Genomic DNA, 13,647 nt, shown 5'->3' with positions numbered 1-13,647 from the left:
CGGACAGTAGGATTAGATGGGATACTGGGAAGAAATTCTTCCCTGTGAGGGTGGTGAGGCCCTGGCTGTAACAGTTCGTTTGGACACATGTCTGGAATAAAGACAAGTGCCACAAGCATTTAAACACACACAATATCTTTTATAACAGTAATAATAATAATAATAATAAACTTAGCAAAGAGAATCAAAAGCTAAAAAAAGATACAAAATAACTACCTTATTGTGTGGCCTTAAAAACAAATACTAAGAACAGCATTTATACCACGATATTAACTAGTAAAAAGGGAGTTTAAAGGGATACCAAAAAGGGATCCTAACACAATATTGTGTTAACTATTAACACAATACTGGTTAGTGAACGGGGAATTAAAGGGAAAATACTATGGATACTAATAAAAAGGTATTATAGGAACACTAAAGGATATTTAAAGTCTTCTTTCTCTGTTGCCTCCCATCACTAACCTGTGCCCACCCCCCAGACAGGCAGGGCTGTCAGGATCTGCAGCAGCTGGTCGGTGCCCATCCCTTCGCGGGCGTCCCCGCGGAGCAGCACAGGCTCGGTGGCAGGATGAGGATCGCTCAGCTCAGCAGTCCTGACAGCCCATTTTTATCAGCCCCACATTACACCACGTAGGGCCAGGACGCAGTGTAAGGGGAGGCCTGAATGGCAGCCAAACACCGCCTGAGCATTGCCTAATTAATGGCAACTGTCTGGGCCTGCCCTACTTGTAGGGCAAGGGGCCAGCGACCCCTGCCCACATCATCTTCCTCTATGCTCCACTGATCATCTAATTCTAAAGTACCCCCCTCACACTGGTACAGGTTGCCGAGAGAAAGTGTGGCTGCCCCATCCCTGTAAGTGCCCAAGGCCAGGTTGGATGGGGCTTGGAGCAACCTGGGCTGGTGGGAGGTGTCCCCGCCCATGGCAGGGGGTGGGACTGCCTGATCTTTAAGGTCCCTTCAAAACCCAGGCCATTGTGTAGTTCTGTGATTTCTAAAGGTCCTCTCAGAGCAGATGAGGTGTGGGAGGGCAGCTCTTCTACTAAAGACTGGGAAGGTGAGTGGGGAAGCTGCTGCTCATTAATCCTGGCCCACGGCCAGGCTGTCACCACCCACTGTGACACCCGCTCTCAGGGAGCCCAGCACCTGCACAGGGGTGACAATGAAGCCAGCAAAGGACAAGAACTAGAATAAATCCTGAACTAAATGCTTGGCTGGCAGCCAAGGCCAGTGAGACAGAGATTTTAGGCGTATTCTTTAAAAATATCTAGAGAAGAGATGAAGGAAAGGAGGTGATAAATCATATTTTCAACATTAAGCCTAAAGAATAGTGAGCTGCTGATAAACCCACTGTACTTTTCGGAATTAAAATGCAATTCTTTTCCAAGATTGTTCCTTTTTGGCTTTCAAGTTATTTTCCTGAAAACCTTTCCATAATTTTATCTTCTGTGAGTCTCCATTTTATTTCGCTGAAATTATATTATGTGCCAGCAACCCAATTGTGAAACCTCTGCAGTTAGTAAGTTCCCAGAGGCTACAGAAACGTTTCTTCATTTAGAACGGCCAAAGAAATAGTTCTTTATTTGAGCAGACAGATACATGGAAGGCATTTAGCAACCTAAGAAACAAAGCCACTGAGCACTGCAAGGAGTAACACACTGCATGGCTGGAGTGGACAAAGGCCTTCAGCAACCATTTGAACCCCAGCTGGAGGCCAAACCTGAACATTTATGTCCACTCAAACAGATGTTTAATGAGATCAACGTAAAGGAACTATGTTTGTTTTGCCTCTGCCCTGAAATGTTTTGCTAGACCAAGTTTACCTAAATCAGAATAAACCCTAAATAATCCCTGCTGTTATTTGTAAAGGGCTTTCCACACCTGGAGTTTTCTCTGTAGTTCTTCTGCATTAGAAGCTCTCTGTGCATGTGCAGCCCCTGGGGCAGCTCTGGACTAATTAACTGCCCACCTTGCCCTTCCCACTGTTCTCAACCACAGCCAACAGGAGGTCAAAATTACAGACACAAGACCACATCAGAGTCAGTAAAACTGAGGTCATCTTCTCTGTTAGCACAACCACCCAACCCCATTATCCCCCTGCAATGAGAGAAGCTCATCATCTTTCCTGAGCTCAAGTCTGTGTCACAAGTGACGATGTTCCAAACACGTCTCACAATTAATGAGCCCTCCCCGTTGTCCTTGGAGCGCTGCACTGATGTGCCACGTCTTACATCATCCTGAGATGCACAGTCTGTACACCACAAACTCTGATGGAGCTTCCAGCAATACAGAACAGTGTGACAAATCCGGGGAAGTCACCTTCTGACCACTTGAAACCCCTCAAACCGGTCACACCAAACCTTCCCTGGGGTTGGGGGTTTTTTCTGACGTGACAGGGTGTTCAAATTCACACACAATAATTAGGAACCTCACTTCATATTTTGGAAACAACCACGCAGCCCGATTTGCCAAAAACTCACCTTGATTTCCAGCAACACTGGGAGGCTCGGGGGAAACAAGTGAAAGAGAACTCTGAGGGTTACAAAAATAAATAATTTTTAAAAAAGCAGTAAAAGTAACTCTCCCCAGAAGAAACTGTTGTAATGTCATCTGGAATAAATAATCTACCTACACATTTCACCACCTCCAGGCGACATGTGATGGACTTACTCAATCCTCACTGCTGAGATACAGTAGGTCACAGCTAAGCACTGCTTTTATATTTCAAAGGTCAATTGACATGCTTCAGGAAGAACTAACTGCATGTTTCCACAGGTATCTGCTGAATTTTATGGCACAAGCTGGGAAATGGACTGATGATATCATGTTTTCCACAAACATCAATATATACTAATGGTTCTCATTACTACTGCAATAAAACCATCTAATAATTTTATTAGGTAACAAGGAAAAATTTTCCAGAGAAGGATTAAATACCTGGCCCCAGAATTTATCAACCCAAGCTCTAAATATATCAAAAAGCAGTCCTAATTCAGCTATTCATGTAGCTACATGCCATAAATGTCAAAGGTAAACGAGGAAATATTCAATTCATTCCTGGTGGGATGGATCTCAAAGCCACTAAAAGGAAGTAAAAATTACCAAAGTCAATGAAAATCCTTCCACAAACTTCAGCAAGGTTTGACTCAGGCTCTAAAAATGAGCTGTGGGTTTTGTTTGAACACGGCTAAGGGTCTGCTTTCCTCTGCACATCCAACCTGAACGAGTCCCTGGATGCTTTGTGTGACCTCTGGGAAAAGACTTTGGGCTCAGAAGGGAAAAGTAAAGGGCACGGAGAGCGAAAAGAAGAGGCAGGGATTTTTAAAGAGAGGGTGTGTGGGAAATAAGGGGCCTCGAAGCTGATCCCCAGCAGTGAGAGGGAGGCAGGAGAGCTGAGGATCACTGGATTCTCAGCCTGGTTTTGGCACTTGCACCTGAGGTTGCCCCAGGCAAACCCCTGCAAAGCTACTGGCTGCAGTGATCCCAATTTTTCCTATGAAGCCCATTAGCTGCAATGATGGCAAATGCTGTTTGAGAAAATGAGTGTATATTAATATTAGAATGGCAGCTTAATCTCAGCTGGTCGAACCAAGCATTGAAGCAACACAAATCACACTCTCATTTCATTGGTCTTTTTGAGGAGGAAAAAAAAGAACCAAAGAATTACCTGCTTTTCATGCTTTTCCAATAAAGGGGTTTTTCTAAGTACATGATAGTGAAAAACACCTCTCTGATGTTCTAGTCAAGCACCAAAACACTGTCACACAAAGAACCAGCCTCACCTTCTCTCCTAGCTGCTCATTTCCATCCCTTTCCCATCCTGTCTCCTCTACAGGGAGGAAGAGGGGAGCTCAAACCCAGATGAGATTCTTACTCTGGTTCCCAGAAAGGACAGCAGAGAGATCCAAATCCCATCAGTGCCAGAACTTATTTCTAAACACAATTACAAATGCCACATCTACGTTACAGACTTGGGTGACTTTTCAGACTAGAACCTGAAGTATTTGGTTTCCTTCTTTATTAAACAGAGCTTCTCTTTTGGGCAGTTAAACTATGTTTTTCTCAGAAAGCTCCAGCAAAAGGTTAACCATTTGTTCCTTCTTTCAGGGGAAAAAAAAAAATAAAACTTATCACATTCATCCTCCCAAGAGGGCAGATGGGAGAAAATAAACAGAGGTCCAAGTTCAAACATCATTTGCCCACGTGAATGATCCACTAACCCTGGTCTCCACCATCAACACCCAACACATGAAGCTTCCCTGACTCCAACTCATGCTCAGCTGGTTTGTAACCACATCTTTGTCACTTTGATTGCATCAATCAAAAAGGTGGCTCCCATTAATGGTATTTACTGCTTTCATTCAGCCATTGAGTTGGGTTTTTTTAATTGTGTTTGCTTTCCATTTAGGTGAAGTCACATTGTGCAGAAGAGATTTCCAGTAGCATTTTTTCACTCATTCACTAAAAAAATTGGGATACCATTCACAGAACTGCTGTATAGGTATGAGCCAGGCTGTATTATTTCTGTTCAGAGGTAACAACTGGCTTATAACAATGATTTCTAAGAAAGGCATGTTGTACATCACTACCCTAATTGCTGTCAGCCACATTTCCAATGGGCCACGCTCCTAAGCTCCCTCTGCAAAGGAGCAATCTCGAATCTTAAAGTGTACATTAGTGCATAATGAGATCCTGGCAGCTGTTTTCCAACTGAAAGCCATTGCCTGCTGCTTCTGTTGGTGATGTGGCTGTGAAAAAAGCAGTTCTGCTGACGAGCAGGGGGGAGAGAGGCGTGCACAAATACACGGCCTCACGTATAATTAACCACGAGCCCTCACCCGCTTACACCCCCCAACACAATTACAGAGACTGCAAGCAAGCTCTGCAAGGGCCATGCTTTCCTTGGAAAACACCTTCTGCACCATTAGAAGAGGTTAATTAAAGATAAATGCAGTAACAAAAGCTGGGCTTGCCTCAAGGTACAGGAGGGGATATTTGCACCTCTCCTCCCCAGCTCTGAAGTGCACCAAAGAAAATGGTAACTTAGCTCTACACTTGACCCATTTAACCAGGATTTCACACCAAACAAGAGGCCACCAGCAGTTCAGAGGGCTGAGGGGGACACATTGGAAGGATCTCCAACTGGAGCAAGGGGGCTTGGGCAGGGCAGTGACCTTTAGACAAGGCTTCTCTCCCCCTCGTTTTCGGGAACGCCGCAGTCATCGTTCCGCCCTCGGCTCGAGCAAAGCAGCTCAAGCACAAGTGGAAATGCCAGCTCATAAAGCCCCTTTCTTCAGTGCTTCAAAGCTAATGAGCATGAATCACTGATTGATTGGAAAATCTGTGCCCATTCCAGCGCTTCTGCTTCCTGATGTTCGCCCTGCTCTGCTCTGTCAGAGGGACAGGGCAATGAGAGCCCAGCTCCCCGCCGGCTGCACCAAACCCACGCTCCCATCCAGCACTGACTGTGCTCTGCTGCCATGCTCTGGAAAAACCACAGGATACAGCACACCACCACACCCCCGAGGGCACACACACACACAGAGCCCAGAGCCTGCTCCTCCTGGTGTTTATGCCTATTCATTCATTTTTTGATTAGATCATACCAGGGCATCCACCAGGACCGTCAGATGAGATTGCTAAGGGTTTGCACCATGAATAACTGCCACTGTTTCTTGACATTTACATGTTGACATCTGCTCTCTGAGACTGAAAGCTGCCAGATATATTAGATATTTAAAATGTTTTAGAAAGAGCATTTCAGTCACAGGAAAACAGCACCATTTCTAGTACAGTAGGAGATAAACAAGGTTCAGAACTGTATATTCTATAAAAGGGTGAAAATTATTTATAAACATCAGTTTCCACTTTCATTTATATACTTCTAAACCAGCACCCATTTTCTTCATTGCCTCAACTGCACCAACACACACTTCAAACCCTGCCTTGTGTAAAGGAACCCCAGGAGTGGAACAACCAGCAGATTTAATTGATCATCATGGAGCTAAATCGTTGCAGCAATCTGTGCATTCCTGGTGCCAACTGAAATCCATACCCTCTGTTTGCTCACATCCAGTACTAGAGCGTAATATAAGCCCATGGTAGCCAAGACTGGATGAAACAAATAAAAACAACCCATCCCTTCTGAACTGCTCGGCCTGTGGCAGAACCCTATGTGCTGTTTAACCTAGAAAATCACTTCCAACTGCAATTACTGCAGTTTGCTCTCTCCTTTCCTTAGGAGCTGATCCTATTCTCCAGGGAGTACTTCATTCACGGACTAAACCCGTGTGTGAGTGTGTGTGAGCTGAACTGAGAGAAAAACAGAAGTAGGTTACAAATTGTGTACCTGCTGGTAACACAAGTGCAGCCAGCCTGAAGGAACCACAGAAGAGGTGAGATAACATGAGTTGATGTCTACCTTTACTCCCTAAATTGCCATGTGCTCAAGGAACATTTCTATTTCAAGAAGGTTTGGAAGAGACCGATCCAGGCCAACAGGTTTGATTTTGACATGCCCTAAAGGATACACTGCCTTTTTGGTTAAAAAGGTAAAGAGATAATACTACATTTCCATCCTCCAAAATCACGTTTCAAAGAGAGAAAGATAATTTGAAAATCAATTACGTGTCTTTTCAACCATGAATTTTTTACCAAAAAGTGACCTGAAGCAATTCACTGCCTCTCTCATGCAATTTTAGAAACTACTCTGAGGAAACCTTAAACATTGGCCCATCTCCATCTACTTTTTAAATATTTCTCTCTCCTGTATTTGGTGCCAGAGAACAATGAAATCAAGCGTAAATAAATGAGAAAATGCAAAATTACAAGGATCCCACTGAAAGACTAACAGTATGGCACATTTCTACCGAAAATGCACTGAGAAAATAGTGGATTATTCCTACACAGTGTAGGAATAATAACAGTAAGTTCAAACTTTTAGCTCAGCAATTTCTGTCACCAAGACAAAAGCAGCCCACTTAATCAGCTAGGAAAGATTTCAAAATAATTAATTCCTGCAAATAAATGAGGATGGAAGGGCCCCCAGCCATCTTATTATTTTTTTGGCCTCCCTCTGTTCCTTGCATTTCAGAGCTCCAGGGCTCCCAGTGCCTAACCTAAATATCTACGTGCTGCACATGTCACTCTCGATTTGGAGAGTGAAAGAACCTCCCTAGCCAGAAATGTCATCTGAAGCATCAACACAAGATGCCCAGTGGAGACAGGGACACAGAGACACAAAACCACGGGATCTCTGATGGGGAGAGGCAGGTAAGAGAGGCAGAGGCCAGGAGGGGAGGGGAGGCAAGGACAGAGCAAGTGGCTGCCTCCAGCGTGGCCCCAATGTCCCCAGAGAGCCAGGACAGGTGGCTTTGAGCCCAGCTCAGGCTCTGTCAGCGCAGGAAGGCGTGACAAGGCTGCGAGATGTGCGAAGGCGAGACAATATGTGCCATCCCTGACAGCCTCAGGCATCCTGCAGGGAGAAGGGGAAGCTGGCTGGGGAACAAGGGACTTGCTTCTCTGACTCAGTTGATGTTTGGCAAACATTGGTGAAAACGAGCGAGAACTGCGAAGGGTAAACCAGGAGCCCGGGATGCGGGGCAGGCGGGTGCAGGATCAACACGCCACGCTGCTCCGTGGAACAGCCACCGCTCGGATCCAGATCACTGCCTGCTTGCTCTCTTCACAGCATTTCATCTGGGAAATGCAGCACTACCACAAATCTGCTAAAGCACTCAAACCACTCCACCCCTTTGCAGATTCCTGTTGCTCTGTTAAGAAAACCCCGACGTTTTTAAAAGCGATGTATATATTAACTTTAAAGCCCGCAACGAAGAAATGTAACCTTCTAGGTAGCTGTGTTAGCTCTAAGACTTGTTCATTGCTCATCCCAGAGCACAACAGTGTTTGAAGTGACCCTGTTCCACCAGAACATGAAGACCTAGAAAAGCCAGGCTCAGCTGCGTGGCTGAGACCGTGTGCCCTCTCCATCTTACGCACTTCAGGCTGCCGGAAAACACAACGGCAACACAAAACGCTCCACTCCACACGTTCAGCTCTGTCACCCATCATTATTTTTTTCCCTGTCTTGCTGCCGTAAGGGAATGGAAATTATTTCCCCAGAGTGTCAATCACCACGGGGCTGCTGATGCAACGGTTGTTCTGCAGCAACCTGGGACACGGAATGAGATGTTCTATCCCACAGTGGGACAAATACACACCATTTTTGGTTTGTTACCGTCACACACACAGCAACTAAGGCTAAATACATCAGAGCAGTTGCAGCTACGACGTTAGTTTTACAGCTGGGACAAAATGTGCTGGAAGCCCCGTGCTAGGAAGAAAAGGCAAAGGGAACAAGCAAATCCTGATGTCAGTAACGCAAGAACATCAGTGGAGTTGCATCAGATTGAGGACAGCGCAAATCATGTTAAAGCACAGGGCAGACATTGAGGAGTACGACTGGTCTGACCCTTCACAGTCTTCACAAACCTGTCTCTTGCCTCCACAACTTTAAAACAAGTTCATCTTTTTCCCCATCTACTCTCTTCTTTCCATAGCAAATTCTAGTACCATTTCTCTGCCTGTTTACTTTCGTGTAAATTGGATTATGCAGTTCCAGCCCTCTCCCACCGGTTCAGCTGAAAGAATAAGACCTTGCAGAAGCTGCACTACCAGTAAAATTAATAATATTGAACACCAGCGAGCTGGGTTAACTTGTAACTACCACTTTTCCTTTGTGATAAAGCCTTTTAGACATCCTACTGCTGAAAGGAAGGAAAGCCTGTGTTTTTTCCTCATTAGCTCTTTCTGCCTGTTCAATTTACTGCATATCGACCGAAGGAAAACCTTCCTTCTGAAACCAGAGGACACGATCTCTCTCAGGAGAGGCAGCAGACTCTGGTTTCATCCTGGTTGGGTCACCCAACAGCACAGCCAAGAGCAGGGTGGTCACAGCAATTTGTCTGTCACCAGTAATAACAGCAGAGCCAGGGAAAGAGCAGCAAGTAGAGAAGGCAAAGCGGGGCTTGGCCAGCTTGGAAGGATGGCAATTTAGGGACACACCACCCAGCAGACTGGAACTGCTGTCACACTAGTCCTCACAATGATTTTGGAAGAGATGAACACTGTTTGAAAATACTTAAATAGCCACATTTGCCATCAACTAAACTGTTGTTTAAGATTATCACGGCACCATAGATGATGATGGTGAAAGCACAGAAATACAGGAGCAAGAGGGACCTCCTCAAAGGGCTTGAATCCAGTCCAGTGATAGGTTAGAAAAATCACATCTCATTCATAATTCAGTTTCTCTTGGCTCTTTATCTGATTAAACCCATTAAGAAGCTGCAGAAGAGGATCATTTCCTCTTCCCCTCTGACAGCCTTTTGCTTGGACACTGAAGCCAAGCTCCTCTGCATTTTGCTCTCTCTTCCAGCAATCCCTCTCCACATGTTTTGTGTACATTTGGATTCTCGTTCTTGAACAGCATGATGCTCATACTCCAAAATGGGTCTCAATTACCTTATGCACAGAATAAACAATCATAACTAATCAAAACTCATTAAAAGCATTTGCTTGTACACTCCAATGATTCCATTAGCAAGTATACAACTTCCACTGGAAGCACCTCACCTAATGCACCCAATTTTATTTAAAGGAGGAGATTACGCTTAGGTTAGGAAAAGAAGTCTCATTTCTCTCTCTCTCTAAATCAACATTGCAACTTCCTCCAAGTCTTTTCCAGTATGAGCCTTACTCCAAGCTTTTAATTTCTCTGAAAAAATGAGCAATACCAAGACTGGAAATCTGCTGTAAGCTAAAACAGATTATTTTTGCACTAAATCACCAGTGGTGTGGGGTTTATGAAGAACCTGTAGCTTCTGGAAAGCCCTTTGCCATCAGGGCTTTTAATACTAGATATGGGAACAGGCTTCATTTCCTACATGGTGAACAACAGTAGTCGGTTTTCATCTCAAACATTCAAGACAGAAAAAAAACCATCTTTGAAAGGAATTCTAGGAATTTAGTACTTGGACCCATCACAATATGTACTTGGTAAAGGACAGAAGGAAACATCAAAAAAACAGTATATTGTAAATTTATGATGGCTTGCTGTGCTACTCCTTCAACACCAGTGCTGGCTACCAAGATGAGAGGGCCAACTCCAAGTGCTGCTCTCAGCAGGTTTCCACAAAGTTACACCAGCAGCAGAATGACCCTGTTCTGTTCCCTTCTGCATCCCAATGCACTCCAATACTAGAACTGAATGAACTCAGGTTTTTCTCCCAGGAACACACCTTCTGTCATATCCCAGTTATCACATGGAGGAGAAGTACCACTGGAAAACTGGATGCAACCCTACCACTGCATTCACAAACCATGGAATGCACAAAGCCACAACCATCACCACGAGGATTAAATTTGGCTTTGTGCAGGTAGTCATTTTCTCTATTTTATGAAAATTCCAATTTGCCTTTCCTGTATTAGGGCAAAACTGAAGCCTTCTTATCCTAAAGTGTGCATGCATTAAAACAAATGGGGTCCTCCTGAAAATTAAGAGAAAAGCCTATGTGGTTTCCCATCCAGAACACCCTCCTGGAATACAGGAGATCCAGCTGAACATTGTATCCAAGCTAAGCTGCTCTCTGCCTCTCTCAATACATAGATCAAACTCATCCAGCTCAATTAATATTTAATTATCCACACAAAAGGGATCAACTTCCGCAGAACAGATAGAGGGCATGTTGGCTGGTGCAATGCAGCTTCTACAGCAAAAGTAGTTCAGGACCTGAAAACAGGCTACATTACTTGGGATTTTGGAGCTCTTGCACATTGCACTTTGGTCTCTGTTCCCAAAATAAATTGTGCCTACCTAGTCAAAACACAGAGGAATTCAATTTGGAATTCTTGTACTCTTGGCTATTCCAAGGTGTATCTTTCCCATCAAGAAAATTATCTATTTTGAGGTTTTCAGAAATTAATTCATGGAATTTTAAAAGGAATATTAAAGCTTGAAGCTGTATTTCTTCAGCAAGTCACTAAGGGTAAAGACTCATGAGGGCTTATCTAAAACCAGAACTGAGCCACCAGCATCTATTGCATCCAAACCCAGGGTTTAACAATTTTTGCCTAATATTTATCAATTCAAAATGCCTAATTAATATTTCCTGGTTGCAAAACATAACTTTAAGAAGATACCCATTTATTACGCTTTTGAAAAATTAAGATGGATCAGCTGTTATAAAGACTCTGAATATGGAGACTCAATAAATAAGAGATGCTTTCCAAGTACATTCATTTGGCAATTGTTTCAACCTTGAAAGGCTCTGGGCCACTTGACTTGGAAAACAAACGGGAAAACATGAAACCACAAACACATTGATTACAAAAAAAAAAGTGATAAAAACACCCACTTTGATTCCTTGGATCTTCAAAACATCTCTCCTAGTATGATACTGTTCCCAGGTTATCTAAAAGTCAAATTAAAACATCGGGTATGCACTTAATCATTTGATTTTTGCTCCCTCACACAGACTTCCATGCCCACACAAATGAACCTTTCAAATCCTGAGGTGAGACCAAGCAGATATCCCCTCTCCTACTCGGTTCTGCTTAACTATAAGGCCAAGATGCTATATAAAATCCCCCACTGTGTGGAGATCCAGGCAATATTCCAAGCACAATGGGGTGGGGTGAGGATGTTTTTGTTCAAATTCTCGCTTAGACTGGATTCTCTCATGCCTTTACGGTTGCAGGTACAGAACCTTCCCCCTGTGATAAGAAAGGGCCTGACAGCGTCACCTTGTTGCAAAGGAGCTTTTCCTCACCAGGTCAAAGCCTTTGCACAAGTCCCTGAACACATGTCTGGGTGTTATTTCAATTTGTAGCTATTTGTCTTGCTTGTGTACAGCGTTGGTTAAAATGCAAATTCTATGCAACATGAGGGACTGAAGAATTCATCAGCGAATATACTTTGTAAGGATTAAATTCTTCTTCACCTCGCAAGCAGCCCCCCCAAATTTCAAGAGGGTAGCCCATGTTACACCAATGGACATAAAAGAAGGGGAGGGGGGACTAACTGTAAACCCGTTTATGTCATAATTATGCAGCACCACAGACATCTTCCCTTCCTCCTAAGGGGGAGAGAAAGCCCAAACAGAAATAAATAGCCGCCTGCAATTAAAGCCATTAAAAAGAGATTACCTCAAGCAGGGGGTTGAAGCAGCGGGCACCGCACGCTGCACCTTGCAAATCAACCATTTGTGACAGAGACTGGACACACGGGGAACGTGCCCCGGGAACTGGGTGTGGCTGGACAATTCACATTTTTACCCCGTTACTTGTCGGTAACATCACTGAATTACCGCGGATGGCACAACAGCCAGCGATGTATAATCCCTCCAAGATCGTTTACAGCACGACCTAAGAACCACCTCCGGCAAAATAAACGGAAGGTCTATAAACCCCGCATATCTGTGCCGCCTGAAGGAAAAGGGATGGCAGCACACGAGCCAAGACCCCCCCCTTCTGTCAAAACAAACCGCCCGCTCCCTCCGGGGCAGCATCCCCTGCCGAACCACGCCAACTCCCACGGAACGAGACACGCAGGAACCCCCCTCCGGCTCGGCTATCGCAGCGCCGCGGGTTCCACATGGAGACCCTACCCGGGGAGAGAGCCCCCCTCGCCCCGCCGAGCACCGGCAGGGCAGGAGCTCCGCGCCCCCCCCACCCCGACCCCCGGTCCCGGCTCCCACCTTCTTGGGTCTCTTCCTGCGCTGGCTGCCCCCCCCGTTGCACTTCTCGCCGCCGTCGCTCTTCTGGGCCGCCTCCTCGTTCATGCTGCTGGCGAGCGGCACTGCTGTGCCATGCAGGCTCGGCGCCCAGCCCCAGCCCAGGGTGGCACCGCCGGGGCCGGCCCGGGGGCGGGCACAGTGGCCGCGTTGCCGTGGCGGCGGCGGCGGGGCGGGGACGGCACACCCCGCGCTGCCGGAATCACCCACGGTCGGGGTGGGAAAACACCCTCCGAGCTCATCTCCCGGTTCCGAGCATCCCCCCGGCCGCGGGCAGGCACACCCGCTGCCGCTAGAGACCGGGTTGCTCCGAGCCCCTGGAGCTTGGATGCTCCAGCCACAGCCCCTCCGGGCTGTCGGTGCCTCGCTGGTTGTTTTTCTCTCCACCCGAAATGAGCTCTCGAAGGCTAAAGTCGCATGGGAAAATGCACAGCGTGCACTTCGACTTCATCAACCAGACAAAAATTGCAGGGACAGTGTTGAGACTGTCCCTGGCCAAAGGTTATCGTTTTGCTTTCTTTTAATAGCAGAACCAAGAAACAAAGAGATTTGGAGAGGAAAAAGGCCGAGAACAAAGTATTGGGTTGTGTCCTCCTTCCTCAAAAACGAAAAAGCCCCTAAAAAGTCACCAATGCTCCTCCGTGCCTGGCTGTGCTCAGGGAAGGGACACCCTGTGCTTCCCAGGCATCCCACATCACAGGATCACAGAATAATTTGCATTGTAAGAGACCTGAAAGATCATCTCATTGCAACCTCCAGCCATAGGCAGGAACACCTGTCACTATCCCAGGTTGCTCCAAGGCCCGTCCAACCTGGCCTTGAACACTCCCAGGGATGAGACATCCCTGTGGCA

The 13,647-nt window shown here is 45.8% G+C and overlaps 1 protein-coding gene across 11 annotated transcripts in view; it reads right to left on the bottom strand.

The window, feature by feature from the left end:
* The window catches only part of ANK2 (ankyrin 2), a 185,844-nt gene extending 172,898 nt beyond the window's left edge, over positions 1 to 12,946 (bottom strand). For 4 of the 11 annotated variants that reach the window (XM_051804878.1, XM_051804887.1, XM_051804881.1 and 1 more), the window contains exon 1: positions 12,759 to 12,915. In XM_051804878.1, the coding sequence (XP_051660838.1) occupies positions 12,759 to 12,842 (84 nt within the window). In that variant the 5' untranslated portion in view covers positions 12,843 to 12,915. Of the gene's footprint in view, positions 1 to 12,758 lie in introns of all 11 variants that reach the window. The other 7 variants (XM_051804882.1, XM_051804883.1, XM_051804885.1 and 4 more) reach the window with 4 other exon arrangements.
* Between the last annotated feature and the right edge of the window lie 701 nt (positions 12,947 to 13,647).

This window comes from Manacus candei, unplaced genomic scaffold, assembly GCF_025592945.1.
Source record: "Manacus candei isolate 608988 ecotype Guabito, Panama unplaced genomic scaffold, ASM2559294v1 h1tg000062l, whole genome shotgun sequence".
Taxonomy (NCBI): domain Eukaryota; kingdom Metazoa; phylum Chordata; class Aves; order Passeriformes; family Pipridae; genus Manacus; species Manacus candei.
Note: the sequence above shows the minus strand (reverse complement) of the source record. Positions and strands in the feature narration are given on the sequence as shown.